General features: G+C 39.1%; 1 protein-coding gene across 6 annotated transcripts in view; it reads left to right on the top strand.

Annotated features, from left to right (window-relative positions):
• The window catches only part of MYO1B (myosin IB), a 183,437-nt gene extending 180,724 nt beyond the window's left edge, over nt 1–2,713 (top strand). For 4 of the 6 annotated variants that reach the window (XM_033230810.1, XM_033230808.1, XM_033230809.1 and 1 more), the window contains one exon: nt 1,163–2,647. In XM_033230810.1, the coding sequence (XP_033086701.1) occupies nt 1,163–1,286 (124 nt within the window). In that variant the 3' untranslated portion in view covers nt 1,287–2,647. Of the gene's footprint in view, nt 1–1,162 lie in introns of all 6 variants that reach the window. The other 2 variants (XM_033230805.1, XM_033230811.1) reach the window with 1 other exon arrangement.
• The last annotated feature ends 19,933 nt before the right edge of the window (nt 2,714–22,646 follow it).

The raw sequence follows: 22,646 nt of genomic DNA, 5'->3' as shown, positions 1-22,646 counted from the left end.
TTTGTGTTTTTATTAGAGATGCGGTTTCACTGTGTTAGCCAGATGGTTTCAGTCTCCTGACCTCGTGATCCACCCGCATCGGCCTCCCAAAGTGCTGGGATTACAGGCGTGAACCACCGCGCCCAGCCAATTTGTTGATAATAGGAGCCCCCTCCAATATTTTTGCCATGGAAAAATGGAAATATAACATGTTGGTCTTTCCATTTGAAACACAGAAATAATTCTTAGCCTTTCTACCTTACTAGAATATGATGAGTTAATGAACTTTAGTTTTCTTAGGGCTAAATGAAGACTACTGGAGGTAAATTGCATTGATACAATTCTGTGTAAGAAGTGCTCATGGGAAGAAGTGATACAGGTTGATTCTCCCTTATTCAAAATGCTTGGGACAAGAAGTGTTTCCAGTTTCTGGTTTTGGAATGCAGTCATGTACATGGGGATATGTACTAAGAAGTGCGTCACTAAGTGATTTTGTGCAAACGTCAGAGTGTGTACTTACACAAACATAGATGGTATAGCCTACTACACACCTAGGCTATATATTATAGTATAGCCAACTGCTCATAGCTTGTTACTGTACTGAATACTGTAGGCAATTATAACACAATGGTAAATAGTTGTCTGTCTAAACAGAAAAAGTACAGTAAAACTACAGTATAAAAAAACAAAAAATGGTACGACTGTATAGGCCAGCTCCATCATAATCTTATGGGACCCCCATCGTATATGACTGACAGTGAATTAGGTATGTTTACATCAGTCACCACAAACGTGAGTAGTGTATTGCCCTACATTAGGAGAGCTATGACGTCGCTAAGCCATAGGAATTTTTCTGTTCTTACAGGACCACCATCATGTATGTGGTTCATTGTTCACTGAAACGTTGTTAGGTAGCACATAGACTGTATTTGCATTATACTTAACGTTTCAGTCTTAATCTGAAAATCTAAAATCTGAAATATTCCAACAAGCATTTCCTTTGAGCATCATATCAGTGTTTTGAAAATTTCAGAGTTTGGAGCATTTCAGATTTTTGGATTAGGTTAGGGATGCGCAGCCTATACTCGCCAAGATCAGTATCCATTAAAATACAAAAGCAAGTGTTACTATAATCATGAGCTGTTTTGTGTATACATTAATTTGTTTTATTCTTTTCGCCTAGGTTCCTGGTACAGTTCAGACAAGACAAAGTATGTGTGAAGTTTATTCAGGGAAACCAGAAAAATGGGAGTGTCCCAACATGTAAACGAAAAAACAACCGTCTCCTTGAAGTTGCTGTCCCTTAACTGGCGCCTCCTCTCTACTTTCATGGACTTGTTTCTTTGTAATAGTGCAATTTGGTTTTGTTTTATTTGGGGTTCATTGTATGTTTGGGAATCACCAAAGACTTTTAGAGTTCTTTGGCAAAATAAAAATATTTGACTAATCAATTTTTATTATCGGAATAGTTTTAACCTTTCAAATACATGTTCTGTCCTGGAGCAGGATTGTAGAAACTAACAGTGTCTATTTTCATGTCTGATGTGTTCTTCGTTTAGTCATCATGTTAAATCTGTGTACCCTAAATCAGCATATTACTCATAAATCATTAATTCATATAAGTATAGGAAATGGTCTTAAAAGATACTGCATTCATTCATCAAATATTTATTCCATGCCTACTCTATGCTGAGCCCTGTGCTAGATGGTATGAAAACTTATTAGGAACCTTTTTGTTTTTGAGACCATTGCATTCTGGCTGATGTGTGCTGGTTTAACAACATCTAAGAAGGTTTAGAAATGTTGAGACCAAAACAATAACTGTTAATGATGGACAGCATTATTAGGAACCCTGTAGTATGATATTTAACAATATAGGCTTCAAGAAGGGCTGGTCCTAAGAGGGGGCAGAGATGAACAACAGGGTTAAATCCCTCTACATGTGGTTTCTGTTTGAAAAAAAGAAAACTGACATTTGAACAGACTTTTAATTTGTTTAAACCTCTGGTAATTACTTGTAACAGTAGAAAATAGAAGTCATTCTTATTTTAGAAAAAGTGACAGAAGCAGTCCAGTAAGATTATATGTTTCTGTTTCTGGTAAATGTCATATATGATCCTCGAAATGATAATATCTCCAGAATATTGTTTTCACCCAAATTTGAGTAGATATTTTAAACACCTAACAAAGTAAAGGGCTAAAAGCCATTCGGATAGCAGTAAACATTCTGTATGATGTGCAATAAAACATCCAAGATCTTTTTTGAAAGTTTTATTTATAATACACATTTTTGTATGAGAAAGGTGATTGGTACAGGGTGCCTATTTTAGTCATGGATCAAAATTAAATTTATGTAATTTGCAGGGCTTTCTATTCCTTCAAATTTATAAGGGTTCATTTTGGAAACTACATTTTAAACTTTGGAATCCAATTGTTTCTTATTTGGGAGGATAATGTATATACATTGGTATTATGTTAAATAATAAAATTGTTCTAATTTGGTGCCATTTGCTGAATCACAACTGTATTTTTGTATCTCAAGCTATTTTCATATGTTGTGTGTCAATGTATCATCTCTCAGAAAGGCTTTACAATCCAAACATTATATGTTCTCTGTGTAACTGAATTTCACTTATCTCTTATAAACCAGAAACATTAATTGAAAATATTTTCTGGGGATTTTCTCTCAACTTTTGTATTTTTAAAAATTGCTCACATAAAGAAATTCTCAGAAGTCTTTGTGTTTATTGGTGCAGGTAGAGGATGTAATTACTTAGATTCTTCTTGATGTGTGCCTAAAGTGGTAGATTAGTAGTTCCTGATACTGGTGAGTAGAAATTTGGAAATGAGAGGGTGTGTTGTTTTAAATAATATGCAATGTGTTCACATTGCTCAGCATATAAGTAAGTATTAAAAGAAATACATTACAAATTCTCCATCCTGTCAACCACCTGTCTGCTTAGTTCCCACCCTCCCTGAAACATTAACCATTGTTGTTAGTTGCTTTTGTATTACTTTGTCCATATGTTTGCAAGAGGAAATCAAAATAGATTCTTACGTTCTTCTGCGTTAGTAGACAAAAGCTAGTATATTATATTGTAGCCATTGTTCTTTATCTTGCCTTTTTCACCTAGCAAAATATCATGAAGAGCTGCTCATTATTCTGTTGTATGGATGTGCTGTGGTGGATTTACCTGGTCTCCTACTCATTATCATGGGGTTGCTTCCTAAATGGAACTTGAGAATGGAAGACTAGGATGGAAAGGAGAAATATCCCATGGGTCTACTTGTTAGATTGTTCCAAATACCTTATTTGCAGATTATTCAATCAGTCTTGTCACTGAAGTATTCAGTAAGTTTTGGTCATGGAACCCATTCTGCATGGGTTGTGATTTGACGTGTTGGGAAATATTTGCTGAACTGCAGCCAGAAAGCTTCCTTATGTACCAAGGTGAAAGCCCTTCACATTCCCCATTGGGAAGAGCAATAATAACTTGAGCACACTGCAAACGAGAGTGCCACTGCGGCCCAGGTAACCCACCATAGAGCAGTGTTTCCCAAAATGGCACTGCGTGTCAGTCTGGGTCAACACCACAAGGAAAGTTTTTTGTTTTTTGTTTTTTGTTTTTTTTTTGAGACAAGAATCTCGCTGTGACACCCAGGCTGGAGTGCAGTGGCATGTTCTTGACTCACTGCTACCTGCACTTCTTGGGTTCAGGCGATTTCCCTACCTCAGCCTCCTGAGTAGCTGGGACCACAGGCACACACCACTATGCCCGGCTACTTTTTGTATTTTTAGAAGAGACAGGGTTTCACCATGTTGGCCAGGCTGGTCTCAAAAACTCATGACCTCGAGTGAACCACCTGCCTTGGCCTCCCAAAGTGCTGGGATTACAGGCGTGAGCCGCCGCACCCGGCTAGAAAGCTCGTTTTTAAAAAACAAAAAACAAAAACCCATGCCAGTTCCTGGGCCATACCCTATACTAACCGAATCAGGATCTCGAATAGAGTTTGAAAACAGACATTTTAAAGAAAATCTCCAGATGCATTCCAGCCCAGGCGACAGTCTGTCTCAAAAAAGAAAAATCTCCAGATGACTCACACACATTGAAGTTTGAGAACCACCAAGGGAAATACTAGAGCTTCTCTATAGCTACACACAGCCGTCTATGCCTTTAAAAAGTCCTCTTTTGGTGACCCTGATTGCCACCCAAATATGAGAACCACTAGTCTAAAGCTTCCCTCTGGCTGCATGTGGCCCAGTGAGCCGTGCCTGCCAATACTGCCAACCCTAGTGCCTGACTAGAGGTTACTGATAACTGTGGCATCACTGTATTACAATGAGCAAGAAACTGATACTTTTTTATCTCAGTTTCTGTCACTGTCCTGCAATGGAAAGTTAAAGCATTGGTGACACTCCAGAATTCCTGTGTATTCTGGCCTGGCCTCACAGCCCTTACTTGTGCCCGCCCATAACTTAGAAGGTTGCCTGGCCTCTGCGGTGACTTCTAGGAGTGAGTGGAGTGACTAGACCTAGTCACCTAGGACCTAGATTCTTAGATCTAGTCCAGTAGTGACTAGGAGTGGCCAGACCCTGGGGTGACTAACTGATGGGCTTCAAAAAAGTAAATAGGTAATGGATACCAAATAGACCATGGTAGTTGCCAAGGTATGCAGTGTAGTTGATGCAGCTACTCTTGACTTTGATTTCCATCTGCCACAGGACAAGAAGGGAGTATGGGAATAGTTATTCTCTAATAACTTGATTGCAGTTTTGTATTGTACACTCTTGCAATAATAACTTGGACCCAGAACTCAAATGTAAGGCCTTCAGCTCAAGTTTGAAAACCTTTGCTCATACCCAGGGGTGATGGGGGTGTGTCTGTAATGGCAAAGAAGCAGGCCAAGAGTTCTGAGAATCATAGGGATATCTTCAGTATTATGGATTTGGCAGAAATCTAAGAGAATGAACTGTTTGATTATTATGCCGTGTCAGTATGCTGAGAACTCTCAAGTTCATGTAATTGAGTATAATTATGATAATTAGAGCATGGTTCAAAATTCTTTTAGGCCAAATATAAAAGGCAAAACTTCTTATCTGTTATTTGGGAAGGTATTTCTTAGACTCATTGAAATCTTGAAATAGCAAGTACTCTAAAATGGTGTAAGTTGCTGGGGAAGAATTTAGTCAGTTCATTAATGTGTCTGTTCTCACAATGACTTTTAACCAGAATGCATCATATTAAGAGCTTTTGTTTTTAAGCTGGGCATTGTTTTTCCATGAATATTGTGGTACTCAAGTTCACTAAAACAGTAGAATGGAAGAGAAAGAAGGGCAGTAGTTTTGCTTTTCTTTCCTCCTGTTGAGAAAAACAGCTGTAAGTTTTCATCATACATTTGAAGAGTTTCTGTTGGGTTATTATTGTAGGAGCACTTTGAGTCTTACTTTAATAATTCTGTTATGTGCTCTTTGATTCTTAGCTTTTTGTTAGCTAAACCCTAGGAAGCCGTGACCTTGATGAGGTGGCACATGCTTTCTGGTCTCCTCAGCTTTTATTTCATTTGCCACACAGGAGAAAATTAATTGTTTTGAGTTGGTTTCCTCCAAATCATGGAATGTTTGCCTCATTTTCTTTGGTTTGAAGATCATTTTCAAAATCTGGAGTTAATCACAGTACAGCATAAGCCACAATCTCTTCCTCATTAACTTTTTTTCTGGCATGGTTGCTAGATCACCTCTGGTCAGTTCCATGAAATTCAACAAAAATCTCTAACTTTATAACCAAGGAAAATAGTCTCAGCTTCTCAGTATTTCAAGGAGGAATAGGGAACAGAATTTAATTCCATATTCACCCAGAGGCCTGGCAGTACTAAGGGAAAGATCACTAGCTATCTTATTTCAGTTATTTTATATTCACCCCAACTTTTTTTTTTCTGGTGGGGGAGGGGGCCCACTGAGTAACAGAATTGTCATATTCCCTTTAAAAATATACATTTTAATAATATATACATCAGAAATGCATCCATGTGACTAGCACCCAAAACAAGCACCCCAAAGACAGCACCCAGGGGCCCCCTTCTGCATTCTAGTCATAATCCTTCCACAAAAGTAACTCATTTTATAGTACATTTATTAATTGTGCCCATTTTAAAGCTTTATATAAATTGAATCATACAATATATAGTCTTCTGCCTGGCTTATTTCATTTGTATTTTTTGCACGTAGCTAAGTTGTTGAATATATAATTCATGTTGTTACACTGCAATTTTGTGGTCCATTTTACTGTTGATGGCCATTTGGCTGTTGTACATAGTGCTGCTGCAGACGTTCTTGTACGCGTCTGTTGGTGAATATGCCTACACATTGCTGAATATATACCTAGGAGTAGAACTGCTGTATTATAGGGTAAGCATATGTACAGCTTGAGTAGATTGTCAAACTGACTTCTAAAGGAGCTATACCAGTTTACACTCCCACCAGCAGTGCATGAGGGTTACAGTTGCTCTACATGCTTGCTGTAGGTGGTACTGTCCATCTTTTAAAGATTCTTCTTAATGGATCTTAGCCTTAATTTTCATTTCCTTATGACTAATGAGCTCAATTACCTTTTCAGTATTGGCCATTTGGATATCAGCACTTGCAAAGTGCCTGTTCAAGTATTTTGCCAATTTTTCTGTCTAGTTTTTTTTATTTGCAGTTGTATATATATTTTGAATATGAGCTCTTTATGTATGTGATATGTATTTTCTCATGGTTTGTGGTTACCTTTTTCTTCTACCAGTGTCTTTTGATTAACAGAAACTCTGTTGTGGTGTATATAATCAAGTTTATCAATTCTTTCCTTTATAGTGAGTACTTTTTCTTTTCTGTTTATGAAATACTTGCTTACCCAATATTATGAAAATATTTGTCTATGTTTTCTTCTAGAATCTCTATTGTTTTACCCATCGCATTTAGAATTTCAGTCCACCTGAAAGCATCCAGCTTACACCTGGAAGATTTAATTATAACTTGACCACCTTGAGCCAACTCTAGCCCTAAACCTAATTCATTCTTTTAAAGTTTTTTTTAATGATGTAGGGGGTCAAGATTCATTTTTTCCCCATATCTAGTGGACCCAACACCTTTTATTGAAAAGGCCTGCCTTTTCACTGCATTGTTTCTAAATTTTCTTTTCTATTACATTGTTTATTTGTATCAACATTACACTGTGTTCATTAGTACGGCTTTGAAATATGTTGGCATAGTCATTGAAAAGTGAAATTCGTAATTCTTAGTGACAGGTCCTAAGCTCTGGGTGCTAGGCAGGGGAAAAAGGCATTAAAACTAATAAATTTACTTTTTCAGGTATAGGAAGTAATGATAGTTCATCAGAGTTTTAAAAATATGAACATAAAGCCCTTTCCTTTTGCCACAGGGATTTGAGCATGGGAGTTCCTAATGGAATTGTATGGGGAAAATATGAGATGTTTCCTTGAAGTAAATTAACAGTTTCTAATTTTATGCGATATTTTGGATTTCCATTGACTCAGTGGTTTCTAGCCATATTACTAGTCATCTTCATTTAAAGTTTTCCCTAAAGTCTTCCTAAAATTACTGTCTTATATAAATGCATGTGAATGTTTTCTCTTGTTTTTAGGTGAGGCTGCATGTTTCCCTCTTCCTTTAGTATTGGGTAACGAGAGACCTCTGAGGTTTTTCTAATTCTTTAAATATTATAGTCAGTTATCTTGTGCAATGATAATAGTTTATAGATGAGGCCAGATGGTTCCAGAAGTGGAGTTCGTATCTCTGTTTGGCTTTTTAAATACTCCCACCCTTTTTTTTAAAGAGATTTTCCTAACTCATTTCCCAGTAATCCATCTCTTGTGTGCAATTCTGAGCTAGTTAAATTCAGAATTGCCTTTTTAAAAATAATCTCTGCCAGCTCAGCTTTCCTGAAATTGGGATTTTAGTTGACAGAGAGGAGCAGTACCAAAAAGGCAGAGTAACTGTTGTTAGTAGCAGTAAAGACATATGCGTCATTTATTTTTTCATGAGAAGCAAATTATAGTCAAAGGAAAACATATTTAACTTAGTCGTTTTATGTATACCAATAAGAATCAATTGCTTGAGAAAGTCAAATAGGAAATGAATAAGTTTTGTGTCTGTCTAAATTCATATACTGAAAGGAAGTGGAAGGTTGTTGAGGCATTGCATAGCAGAAAACAAACATTTTCCTCCATCCTTCAGAAACCTGAAAGTAGTCTTTTAGCTGCAGTATACTACAAATTCACCCTCTTTCTTTATTCAGCAATGTAACTGATATGGTAATATTTCCATTCTGTTGTCTCTTAAATCGTAACTTCTAGAATAGAATAATGCTGTATTTAAGCAGAGCAGCCATCAAGACTAATTATCTGTGATATTGTCTCCAAAATGACTGAAATGCATTTCCTGAAGTTTGAAAACAGCAGCTTTTAGAATAGAAGCTCTTAAGGTCCCCAATCCCCAGGCCGCGAATCGGTACCGGTCTACGACCTGTTAGGAACCCAGCCACGCGGCAAGAGGTAAGGAGCACTAGCATTACTGCTGAGCTCCGCCTCCTGTCAGATCAGCTGCAGCATTAGATTCTCACAGAAGGGCGAATCCCATTGTGAGCTGTGCATGCTAGGGATCTAGGTTGCACGTTCCTTATGAGAATCTATTGCCTGATGATCTGAGGTAAAACAGTTTCATCTCTAAGAAATGCCCCCCACCCCACCAACTGTCCATGGAAAAATTGTCTTCCACGAAACTGGACCTTAGTGCCAAAAAGGCTGGGGACAGCTGCTCTTAGAGGTTAGGATTGTATCCTACTAGATTGGACTCAACACTGTCAAATAAAACTACCTAATACTTTCTGATAGGGGGAAATCAAGTAAGTTTCTATTCAGATGGCCATACCATTTACAGAGAAGGGGAGAAAACTTACTCCCACCTTGAGCATTATTTTGTAGCATGTGGATGACTATAAACAAAAATAGGAAGCTATTTATAGATATCTACGTGTTTTTGTTGGAAAATACCTTCACTTTACTGTGGCTTTGAATTTAAATGGGGCAGAAATGTTTGTGTCTCAGTATTAATATGAATGAATGAGTGTGAAGATCCAGGAAACGGCAGTAGTTGGAATCTAGTCTCTCTGCTCATCTTGGAGACTATTTGGTAACTCTTTACTTCCTAGCACAAATCGGACTTGGATCTCAAAAAGAAATGGGAACTGGTAGCATTAAATGGAAAGTACTTGGGAGCTGTTACAGAAACACTACTAAAAGGGAAGGAAATTCACCCACCAATTTGTTCTTTCCACTAGAAAAAAAAGCCCCACAGATGAAGATGCCCTGTGTTGTGTCTTGAACTGTCCTCAAACCACACCAGGCACATGGGCAAATTTTGTTTGAAAAAGTCCATTTCAGAAGTGTGATTTGATAGTGTAGATGCAGACACACTATTCATATCCTTGTCATCTCTGAAGAGCACATGTGACATATCCTTGTCATCTCTGAAGAGCACATGTGACAAGGGAGATTGGTATGGTTCTTCTCTACTCTCCTGGATTGCAGTAAGTCAGCATCGGTCACATGGTTGCCACTTGCCTCCCAAAACAAACCCATCTTTGTACCATCTTTGGGGCAACACTGGGATTTTATTATATTTTCTGCTGAGACATGGTACATTCTAGTAATGGGAACTGGTTTGTATTGAGTGTAGAAATTTACATTCTTACATCATGCCATTAAGTCTTACTTTGGTTGAGCAAGTCAGTCACTTTCCAATAACTGCATCACTATTTGTTCTTTCCATGGATCTAATAAAATGCATTTAGACTGAAATTAGATCCCTGAAATGAGCAATTTTGCTCTTAGAGTTCACCTCAACCAGTCTTGCCAAATCTGTGTCATTAGCCAGAAATGCCAGCTGATGGCTTGGCAGAAACCCTACACTACTGTTCAAATGAAAGTACATTAATGTCTCGAAGGTAGCCACCTTGATTTAGAATATGGATGCTGAGGATTGTGATAGTGAAGGAAAGCACTTTTTTCTAAAAAGTATTTTCCCTGTATACATTGGGTTTCAAGAATATCAAAATATTAAAAACAAAATATTAATAAATTATGTCATCCAGTTAGATGTTTCCCAACATTTTCTACTACGAAGACCATTTTTTAATGTCTTCACGAACACCTGCATAATGGTAGTCATGCTTTTAGCATCTTTTGATTGGGCCAAATATATAATTTGTGTAAGTTCAAGACAAGTAAATTTGCATTTTCTTAATTATAGCACACTTAAATATGTTTGGAAAATGTCATTACATGTGTTTACAGGTCTTATTTAATATAGTCAACAAACAATACTTGGTTCATGTGAACTTACAGATCCTTTATCAAAACTCCAAAGGCTGGAAGTTGCTGAACTGTAACCTCCAATCCCTTCACTTTGCAGAGAAGAAAAATCAGGGCCCAGGCCAGGCGCAGTGGCTCACACCTGTAATCTCAGCACTTTGGGAGGTAGTGGATCACAAAGTCAGGAGATCGAGACCATCCTGGCTAACACGGTGAAACCCTGTCTCTACTAAAAATACAAAAAATTAGCCGGGCACAGTGGCAGGTGCCTGTAGTCCCAGCTACTCGGGAGGCTGAGGCAGGAGAATGGCGTGAACCCAGGAGGCGAAGCTTGCAGTGAGCGGAGATCACGCCACAGCACTCTAGCCTGGGCAAAAGAGTGAAACTGTCTCGAATAAAACAAATAAACAAAATAAAAATCAGGGTCCAGAGAGATGCAGTGATTGGTCCAAGGTTTTGTGGTTACTGGAAGAACTAGACTACAATTCATGTCTTCCGGTTTTCCACTCCTATAGGCTCCCCAAGGAGGATTAGGAAAAGATGCCCAAACACTTGTTTCAATTAGGAAATTATAGGTGATGGATATCAATGGAAGATGCTGACTTTAAGTACAGGAAAAATGGGACCCCAATGTGGAAGCCAAAACTGGCAGTGCCTGGCACATCTTGTTCAATAAATGGAGCAGACAGAAGCATAACTTCTTTCCCATATCTAACCCTCTACTTTCCTAATCATTCTGGTTTTTTTAAAACATGAAGCTCTCATTGTCCTTGTTCACTCAAGTTGTCCAATTGAATGTTCAGGCCTGCTTTTCCCAAATATAATTATTTATGGTAGTTTAACTTCCACTCCCCTCTACCCTCCCCACCCCTATAGCTTTCTGTAATATCAGTTTAAGGGGCTGATCTTCGGTTCCTGTGGACCATCCCTCTGGCAGGAAGTGGGCACAAGTAGATGTCCTCTTTACCAATCTGTCCTAAGTAAAGTAATATTGATATGAACAATTACATAAATTTTTCCTTGGTCTTTTCTTTTTCCCTGTATAATAGGAGTTATCTCTAAGCTATTTAAGATGGTGCATATTCCAAAACAAAATTGTATCTACATCATAAGTATAAACTAACCTGCAGTACGAACACCCATTTCACAAACACATTTGCTCGCCCAGCTAGTTTTTTTGTATTTTTTAGTAGAGACGGGGTTTCACAGTGTTAGCCAGGATGGTCTCGATCTCCTGACCTCGTGATCCGCCCGTCTCGGCCTCCCAAAGTGCTGGGATTACAGGCTTGAGCCACCGCGCCCGGCCGCATGTGTTAAAAGAAGAACTTCAGACAAATTTTAACAGAGTTTATTTGAGCAAAGAATGATTGATGAATAGGGCAGTACTCAGAACCAGAAGAGGTATGGAGAGCTACACCCAGGAGTGTGAGCAGTGAGATTTTATAGGCTGGACACAGAAGCAAAGTAGAGGAATCACCTGATTGACTATAGCTAGGCCTCTGCCTTATCTGGGTATGGTTTGATGAGCTGACCGCCTGTGATTGGCTGAAACAGCTGTTTGTTATACTCCTAAGAGAGGTTGCAGTTTGTTAGGTAGAATCTCAAAGTATGGACATAACCTCAGGCTAATGGCCTTACGCTTATTTAAACACCTGAAGAGTAGGTTTGTTAGGCAAACTGCATTTCAGATGGCTCCTTCCTGGAGTCAGCACTCTTTCAGACAAGTCAAAGTGATACTCCTAATTTTTCCCAAAGGAAACAGGAAAGAACAGAGACCTCTGGCTGCCTAAAGAGACATTGGGCATTTAGATACTTCTGCTCTTAGTTTCCTAATGGTTATTTTTAAGTTGATAGTGTTCATGTATAAAGAAATAAATTTTAAGTCTGTATGAGAATGAGGTCCTTACCTTTGTTTATAGAAAAATTGTGGCTGCTTGCAACCCAATCATTTACTTAATAGGAAGGGTAAGCGAAATTGATTATCATGAGGCTAAATTGAGCCAATATTAGCTACTTCTGATAGGCAAAATCATGGTGGGATTTTGCACAGATATATGCTGCTGAGACTCGAGAGCCCTAACATCTTTAATTTTGGGGGGAGAACATTTTAGAGTAGATTGGTAGTTCTGTCTAGAGTTGGCTTCATTAGATCTTAATCTTGGTTTATAAACACACACACACACACACACACACACACACACGCGCCCCAGAGCTTTTGTAGCATGCACTTCTGTAGAAGCTTATTTTTCAATGACAATTCTTAATGCTCACTTTGCCCCGTTCTTCTCGGTTTTCTCAACCTCTTTAATCTCTCTTCTCTCTCCACCCCCGAACCTTCTCAGGACAGATGCAAAGCAGGAACTCAAATGATTGGCCTTGGTATTTGGCCCGGAAGCAGTCAGACATGTGAGGCGAGTTGCTCACAATTTTCTCATGAAAAATTAGTAACTCAAAATTAAATTGATGAAAATGACACACAGCAAAATGTATCACAGATGAAAATTTGATTGAAGAATGACTGTATGAAAACTACCTTCCTCCTTGTCTTCCGAAGCAACTCTGGAGTTCTGCTTTCTTCCACGTGACAGCAGCATCGTTTCCTCCCACAAGAAGCATCAGCTTCATACCTCCCAATTCTCTGCTCTTTTATGGTATGAATCCCGGCCCCAGCTGGCCTGCATGCAAGGCAACTGGTGTCCCTTCTAAAATGCGGCCTCCAGAACAAAACAATGCTCATCAGGGTGACAACCTGAAGTTCCTCACTTCTGAAAGAGCCGACATGTTTGAAGCCATTTCCAGTTAAAGAAAAACAAAAACACAAGCTATTGCAGGGAAGTAAAATGATGAGCAATAAAATCTACAAAAATGATACACTTTCAGAACATGCCTAAGAAAGGCATGTCTGTATTATGCCACTGGGGATAGATTTGGTTGCTGAGAAATGTATTCTGTATAACACGTGGTTTGTTGGTTCTTTAAGCAGGCTATTACTTTCTCTGTTGCTTTCCTCTTGTTTTCTAGACTCTCTAATAAAATTACGTTACAGAGGAAAATTAGAATAATATGATCAGATATGTTTTTTACAAACAAAAATGGCCACAAGTTGAAAATATTTTTTCAGCGACTGGAGTTTCAACTAGGAGAGCAGTGGTGTGAGCATCTTAAGCTTGTCCTTCAGCACTTGGGGTAAATGACAGCTGGTAGAGATGAGGTAGACTGGCAAACTGCTGTCTGAGCCCCAGATGGCTTTGAACCTACACAGCTGATGCTTTGGACCATAAAGAGAAATAATTGCATCTGCAGAGTTTTACATGTGTTTCATTTAAGATTTGTAAGAGAACAATTTACTGTTCCCTTTTAAACTCTTGGGGTTCAGCTGCCTACTATATAGAGTCTTACTCCTTCTATTCTGGCACTTTTGCAACATGGGAAGCCTTATTTGCATTTAAATGTTATATCCGGGCGGGGGTAGGGGGGACCTTTCTTGACTTAGCAGTACTGTTTCTAAGATTTCCATGTGCTTATGACTGATGGATGGATATTTAAAACAATCAAATATATTTTATTCTGTAAAACTATATTATAGTCTCTTGAGGCTAACGTGTTACTTAAAATAAAAAGTGTCCAAAATCCTTAGCTCCAAACATGGTGTGTGTGTGTGCACGCCTGTGTACATATGCACATGGATATATATTTACAAAGAAGGAAAACAGAAAATCTCGCTATGTGCTGGTTTCCTTGAACTTTAACTTCACTTGCAAACAGGCAGATCTCATCTGTGATGTGTCTAATCAGGAAGTACTAAAGTTATTTTTGTAACTCTTTTGCAACATAAGGCTGTGTCTTTCTGCCTTCCTTAAAAATATGTCCTGTCCCTCAAATACCATGACACTTGGGTTAACATTTGAAAAAAGCAAAACACAATTCCATGATGCCAATTTGGACTGTATCCACCCTACTCATCCAAAGTCCCAGATGTCAGGCCCCAAGAGGTCACTGTTAATTCCTTCCCCACTACTGGAAAAATTTAACTTCCTTTCATGCCATGGGGAAAATTCTCCATTTCTATTCTGTGGCATGGACTAGCATTAGCCTTGTGGCTATAGACCATTATGACAGATTCATGGTGAAGTAGGGTGAGAGAGATAGCAGAACTGATGATGATATCATGGAGAGAGGGACACGCCCAAGCTGTGTGAAAGAGCAGCAGGCAAGGCAGAACTAAGGATGGGGGTTTAAAGGACTGGAGATTACAAGTGGGAGGAAATATTCTGCAATGGCAAAAAGGTTGTTCAAATTGGATGCCTTAACATACTATCTAATTAATAAAGTGTTCAATTACATGCTAAAATTTATCCTTCCCATTAGTCTGCTAGAACAATTATGAAAAATGATTATTTTATTATTAAATGTAAAGTTACTTATCTAAATCATACAATTAACTTTTCAGAAAGAGTCAACATGGGAACTTTTCTTTTCCTTCCAACTTTTATTTTAGGTTCTGAGGGCAAATGTGCAGGCTTGTTACATGGGTATTGTGTGTCACAGAGGTTTGGTGTACAGATTGTTTTGTCACCCAGGTAATGAGCATAGTACTGTTACCAGTGGAGTGTGTCCAGGTTCTTAGTGTCTTGAACAAAGAATTGGACAAAACGCACAAACAAAGCAAGGAAAGAATGAAGCAACAAAAAGAGAGATTTATTGAAAATGAGAGGACACTCCACATGGTAGGAGTGGGCCTGAGCACAGGAGCTCAAGTGCACTGTTACAGAATTTTCTGTGGTTTAAATACCCTCTAGAGGTTTCCACTGGTTACTCAGTGTATGCTCCATGTAAATGAAGAGGATGAAGTAAAGTTACAAAGTCATTTACTGTTGTACGCCCTATGTCAATGGGGAGGATACCTTCTGTTATAGCTGAAGTGTTTCCATTTGATTTAGTTCCACGAAGACCTTATGTTCCTTGTCTCCAAACTCTATTCTCCTGCCTCAGTACCTGATAGGTAGTTTTTCAATCCTCCTCTTCCACTTTCCCACCTCAAGTGGGCCCCAGTGTCTATTGTTCCCATCTTTAGGTCTATGTGTACTCAATAGTTAGCTCCTACTTAAAAGTGAGAACATATGGTATTTGGTTTTCAGTTTCTGCATTAGTTCTCTCAGGATAATGGCCTCCAGCTCAGTCCATGTTGCTGCAAAGGACATGATTTTGGGTTTTGTTTTGCTTTTTTTTTTAAATCAGCATGGGAACTTTCTAAATCATGAAACATCCTGTGTATTTGGATGAAGTTGTGTGCTGTCTCCCCACACCCCACCCCCATTCCATTCCCACTGACCCACTCTGGACAGCATTGCTGCATGCCCGGGGAGGACATGTCCTCTCTGCTTCCTTTCTCCCCATCCCTCCTAGGGGTGTTGTATTCGGCTGTGCTCCGCACTCCATCTCTGCTTTCTCCTCTCTTAGCTCAGCTCACTGCCTGTCTGGAGAGTTCATTCTCTTCTGCATGCACACATTCTTATGATCTCCTTCCTTCTTGCTCCTTAGCCTGTCGGTTTCCTCGAAAGAGTGATATTTCTTCCTCAATTTCATTAAAATCTTTGAACCAAAAATATGCGCCAATCATGGTGAAGTAACTCTCTTTTTGAGCACTTAGTTAACTTTAAATCAGGTTTACATTCATTCATGTGATTCTTCTATGAGTTTCTCTCTCCCCTATAAGAAGGTAACTCCATGAAGGTGGAGACAGCTTCAGTTTCGCTCAACTTCTTTTTTGCTATTTCCCAGCTTCTTTATAGTGGCAGGCACATGGCAGACGCTCAATAAATATTTACTGAATTAATGAATGAATGCAATAAATATTAAAAGTAATGGCAAAAACCACAATTACTTTTGCACCAACCTAATATTTATTGAACTTCTCTCTATGTAAGGTGCCGGGGACATATGGCAAATAAAATTGACAAGTCCCTGGGCTGCTCCTGAAGCTTACATTCTAATCGATGAATAGATTAAATTATCCTCCTCTAAATAAAAGAAAAAGCATTTTAACTGAAAATAAACATAATAAAACCAGTATGATCAACCTCTAAAATACTTGAAAATACATATAAAATTATATCTCCTCAATTTTTCTAGTTAAAGCTTCTCCCAGCCAGGCGCAGTGGCTCACACCTGTAATCCCAGCACTTTGGGAGGGTAAGATGGACGGGTCACCTGAGGTCAGGAGTTCAAGACCAGCCTGACCAACATGACGAAACCCCATCTCTACTAAAAATATAGAATTAGTTGGGCGTGGTGGCACACACCTGTAATCCCAGCAACTCAAGAGGCCAAGGCAGGAGAATCACTTGAACCCAGGAGGCAGAGGTTGCAGTGAGCCGAGATTGCACCATTACACTCTAGCCTGGGCAACAAGAGCAAAACTCCGTCTCAAAAAAAAAAAAAAAAAAAAAAAAACAGCCTCTCCCTAAGCTTTCAATTGGAAATATTTCTTATTTTACTTCATTATTTTTCTCTTTCAATTACTAATATTATTATTTTCAACTACATATCATTGCAAACATGAGATGTTTCAGCCACAGTATATGGATAAATCTGAGATGAGCAAGGGAACCCAACCATCTTTTAGAACAGCTTTTATGGCAAAAGATATTCATGGTCTCTAACAATGCACTAAGTTAACTTTGGAAATACAGTCTATCTAAGGTGAGAGGGAATTTCAGCACAGGCAAAACACCGTGAACTGTTGAAAGAGGAATTGCGGAGTGTTAATAACTTGGCTCTTAAAAAATAAAAGACGTAAATATTTCATCTACTCATTTCGCCCAACATCATTATCAAGAGGGAGAACTCAATCATGGTCCTGCAATGTGTTAGTGCTATCTCCTTCCCAGCTGAGGGCCCATCGCACAGGCTTCTCCCATTTCAAAGGGAATAAAACAAACAAACAAAATAGCTGTCACCTCTATTGATGTGGGAAGACTATTTGCCAACTAGAAAAGGTAGGCAAAACTTTTCAGCAAATCACATGAATTCTTGTGAGGTATTAAAGTTAAAAGGCATATTGTAAGAACTTCCTTCCAATATAAATACTATTTTGCTTTTTTTTTTTTTCAAGCCAGAGTTTCACTTTTGTTGCCCAAGCTGGAGTGCAATGGCGTGATGCTCACTGCAACCTCTGCCTCCGAGGTTCAAGCAATTCTCCTGCCTCAGCCTCCCAAGTAGCTGGAATTACAGGCATGCGCCACCATATGCCCAGCTAATTTTTGTGTTTTTAGTAGAGAAGGGGTTTCACCATGTTGATCAGGCTGAATGGTCTCGAACTCCTGACCCCAGGTGATCCACCCACCTCTGCTTCCCAGAGTGCTGGGATTACAGGTGTGAGCCACTGTGCCCGGCCACTATTTTGCTTTTGCAAAATTGCATTTATTTTCTTTATCTTCCTGTATTATTGCTTCCCTTTCATTCATTCATTTATCCATCAAATATTCATAGAAAGGAATATTGTGAAAACTATATAACAACATAAAAGTGTATAATACTCCCCCCAAAAGCCTGGAAAGCAAAATTGTGCCTTGTGTACAGAATATGTACATATGCTGCATGTTACATTGTCATTGCAGTTAAAAGACTTTAGTTATGGTAGCAGTGACTCTAAATTGAACCTAACAAGTCGAAACTCTCACTATCTTCTCTGTCACTTATTTTATATAATTATAAGTGTGGCAGAAAGCAAAAGGTGTATTAATATTTAAGATGGAATGGCATATATTCATTCAAATATATTTAATCTTCTAGTAAATTTTTATTCACATCAATTCTGCTTAAATATTTTCAAATACTTTGATAATGACTCTTTCCATGAAAGACAAAATCTGTTTTCCGCTGAGGCAAATGCTTTCTTGTGAGTGTTGTTATCGTTGCTGAGAACACCTAAGTGTGGTATACCCATGTGAATCACAGGATAGTGAGAGCGCGTGGAACAACTGAATACGGGTGAGCCAAAGCGTCATGCCAGACTCTTCTACATGTCTCATTTAAAGGCACATTTGTATTGAGACCTGTACTTGGAAAATATGATTTCTGGACAGTTTTTGCTTCCTTAAAGATTTCTTCCCACTAGGAAGAAACGTATCATGGGTCATTTCCTTTTTTTTTTTTCTTTTCTTTTCTTTCTTTCTTTTTTTTTTTTCTTTTTCTTTTGAGACAGAGTCTTGCTCTGTCACCCAGGCTGGAGTACAGTAGCATAATCTCAGCTCACTGCAACCTTGGCCTCCTGGGTTCAAGTGATTCTCCTGCCTCAGCCTCTGGAGTAGCTGGGATTATAGGTGTGTGCCATCATGCCCAGAAAAATTTTTTTTTTTTTTGGTAGAGACAGGGTTTCACTGTGTTGGCCAGGCTAGTCTCGAACTCCTGACCTCAAGTGATCCACCCACCTTGGCCCCCAAAGTGCTGGGATTACAGGCATGAGCCACTGCGGCCCTTTTCCTTCTCTTTTCCTTTCTGTTTTTTTTGTTTTGTTTTGTTTTGTTTTTTTTGAGACAGGGTGTCTGTTGCCCAGGTTGAAGTGCAGTGGCACAATGTTTGCTCACTGCAGCCTCAACTTTCCGGGCTAAGCAATTCTCCTCCTGCCTCAGCCTCCCAAAATGCTGAGATCACACCCTTCCGTGAGGCCTGAAACACCCAGCCTGGTTCTGTGGGGCGTTTCCACGTAGCCAACCACATCAGTGAGTTTTTAATGTTCAGTTTCTAACTTTTCAGGGTGATATTGCTGAAGAGGTAAGACACCTGGGGTCTCTTTACATAATTCCCATGTTTCCCTAGATCACCCTCTTTCAGTGTCTTTCACTGCTTTGGTGCCCCTGGATGAATGAGTACATTTACTTGCTTCATTTTTCCAGTCATGAGCCTTTTCTGCCTCATGTGAAGGTGTGGGCAACGCAGCAGCCCTATGCCTGTTACAAATTTGAGCCTCCTATATGAAGCGTTCTGCTCAGGGCAGATATAAAAATCTCTTCAGCTTGGAGAAGCTGGCTGATTCTTTTCCTAGACCAAAGCTGTCATCTCGACCATTAGGGAAAATGCCACATAAATCGTCAAGTCAGTGATATCTGTGGAATGCAGCACGTGCCTCCTTTGGAAGGGCCTGCCGTCCTAAGTCGGGGGGAATAGAAGCCTAGCTCTCAGACCTGCTGAAGACTGGCCTCTGAAAGACGGTTTCCTCCCTTTTTATTTCCAGTGTGGGAAGTATGACAAAGCCTTCCAGGAGAGTGAGAATCAAAGTCAGACCGCGGGCACCGCCTGAGGCAGAGGGCACTCCAGCAGGCCAGATGTTCCGAGTCCCATGTGGAGAAGTGTTTGTGGTTGGATTCTATTTGAAACTGATTGTTGATACTCTCATGAGACAGCCTGTGACAAATTGTATAATAAAATTGTTAAAAATAGCGTATTTACTCCCTGGAAAAGCTGAGTTCCCACAATTCAGTGAGCTGGGAAAATTGCTAAGCTTCTTGAACACGAAGTGCTGAGTCGAGTCCCTGTTCGTATAACCCTTTCCTTACCCATTTGATTTTTCATTGTGATTTTTGTTTTTCTGAACTGCTAACAATGCTCCAGATAGCCCTTTTAAAAGAATAAAAATAAAACAAATCAACTTATATTTTTGAATGAATTTGTAAAAGCCAATAAAATGTACATAAAATATTGACAGATTAATTACAAAAAATTATTTCTATGTATATACTAACACTGTCCAATAGAAATATGTGTGCCACAAATGCAATCTACACATGTAATTTCAAATTTTCTTTCTTTTTTCTTGAGACGGAGTCTCGCTCTGTCGCCCAGGCTGGAGTACAATGGCGCAATCTCGGCTCACTGCAAGCTCCGCCTTCCGGGTTCTCGCCATTCTCCTGCCTCAGCCTCCTGCGTGGCGCCCGTCACCACGCCCAACAATTTTTTTTTTTTTTTTGTATTTTTAGTAGAGACGGGGTTTCACCATGTTAGCCAGGACGGTCTCGATCTCCTGACCTCGTGATCCGCCCACCTCCGCCTCCCAAAGTGCTGGGATTACAGGCGTGAACCACCGCACCCAGCCTGTAATTTTAAATTTTCTAACAGCCACATTAAAAAAGTAAAAAGAATCAAGTGAAATTAATTTTAATATTTAATGTTTTATAATATTTGATCCTCTATATCCAAAATATTATCATTTCAACATGAAATCAATGTAAAAACATATTGAGATGGTTTACATTTTTTCTTGCATTAATCGCTCAAAATTCATTGTGTATTTTACATTTGCAGCACACCTCACATCAAACTAGTCACATTTAAAATGCTCAGTTGCCACCGGTGGCTAGTAGGTATCATATTAGATATTACAGGTCTATACCACAGCAAATTATTGAATAAAAGTGAGGAAAGAAATCCTCTGTCTAGAGATAGGTAAATATTTATGAGTGTTTCCTAGTGCCTTTGATATACAATAGAGAGGTAAGATTTTCAGAATCATCGATCTTGGTTGAGAATGTAGGTGATGAAGAATAAGTAAAAACAGATCAGGGAAGTACTTTCTGTGGTTGTGGCTAAGGTGAACTAGGATAAGAAATGTTTGGAATATCAAAGTAATTTCATAAATTTCAAATAGCACTATGTATCAGGAATGATTTTGGCTGTAAATCACATAAACCTGAAATATAGTGAAGTTTGTATGTCAACGTGGCTGGACCATGGTTCCCAGGTATTTGGTCAAACATTATTCTGGATGTTTCTGTAGGGGCATTTTTGGATGAGATTAACATTTTAATCAGTGAACTTTGAGTAAAGCACATTCCCCTCCATAATGTGAATGGACCTCATCCAATCAGTCGAATATATTGGCTGCCAAAAATACATAACTTAAATTAGTGGCTCTCAGCTGGGATTAATTTCCTCTCACATTCAGGAGACATCTGAAAATGTTTGGAGACTTTTTGATTGTCAAGACTGGAAAAATACTACTGGTACTGAGTGAGTAAAGGCCAAGGATGCTGTTAAACATACAATAAACACAATGCAGAGCACAGCCTCCTATAACAGAGAATTATCTGGCCCAAAATATCAATAGCACCAAAGCTGAAAAATCCCGACTGATATTTAATCATGAGGAAATATCAGATAAACCCAAAGTGGGGGACAGTCTACAAAAGAACTGGCCTACACTTTTCAAAAATACAGACAAGCAAAGATGGAGCAACTGTTCAAAGTTAAAAGAAAATAAGGTGAGAGGTAACTAAATGCCATGTGTGATGCTGGACTGAATTCTGATGAAGAAGAGGACCATCATGGAACAATTGATAAAATTTGAGTAAGGTCTGTACATTACACATTAGAGTTATATTAGTGTTAATTTCCTGATTTTGATAATTGTACTATAAGCATGTAAGATATTAACATTTGAGGAATAGGTAAACAGTAGATAGAAATTTTTGTCCTATATTTTACAACTTTCTCTGCCAATATGAAGTTACTTCCAAACGAAAAAAATTTTTAAATATAAAATATTTAAAAATTAAAAGCAAAAAATGAGTAGCTGGGTGCAGTGACTCATGCCTATAATCCTAGCACTTTGGGAGGCCCAGGCATGCGGATCACCTGAGGTCAGGAGTTCGAGAGCAGCCTGGCCAACATGGCAAACCTCGTCTCTACTAAAAATACAAAAAGTAGCTAGGCGTGGTGAAGTGAACCTGTAATCCCAGCTGCTCGGGAGGCTGAGGCAGGAGAATCTCTTGAACCCGGCAGGTGGAGGTTGCAGTGAGCTGAGATTGCACCACTGCACTCCAGCCTGGGCTACAGAGTGAGATTCTGCCAAAAAAAAAAAAGAAGATATCCTTTGAGTATCTAGAAAAAATGAGCGCGTTGCTGGCTGGGAGCAGTGGCTCATGCCTGTAATCCCAGCACTTTGGGAGGCCGAAACAGGTGGATCACGAGGCCAGGAGATCGGACTGTCCTGGCTAACACAGTGAAACCCCGTGTCTAAACACAAAAAACACAAAAAATTAGCCGGGTGTGGTGGCAACCGCCTGTAGTCCCAGCTGCTCGGGAGGCTGAGGCAGGAAAATCGCTTGAACCCGGAAGGTGGAGGTTGCAGTGAGCTGAGATCGCACCACTGCACTCCAGGCTGCGCGACAGAGTGAGACTCTGTGTCAAAAAAAAAAGAAAAAATGAGCACATTGTTTGTAAGGAAAAGAAATTAGATTATTATACTTTTTAACACTAATGCTGTATGCAAAAATATATGGATTAAGATATTTAAGATCCTC

Source organism: Trachypithecus francoisi, unplaced genomic scaffold (assembly GCF_009764315.1).
Source record: "Trachypithecus francoisi isolate TF-2019V2 unplaced genomic scaffold, Tfra_2.0 Lachesis_group13, whole genome shotgun sequence".
Classification (NCBI taxonomy): domain Eukaryota; kingdom Metazoa; phylum Chordata; class Mammalia; order Primates; family Cercopithecidae; genus Trachypithecus; species Trachypithecus francoisi.
This window is presented reverse-complemented; position numbering and strand designations above follow the sequence as displayed.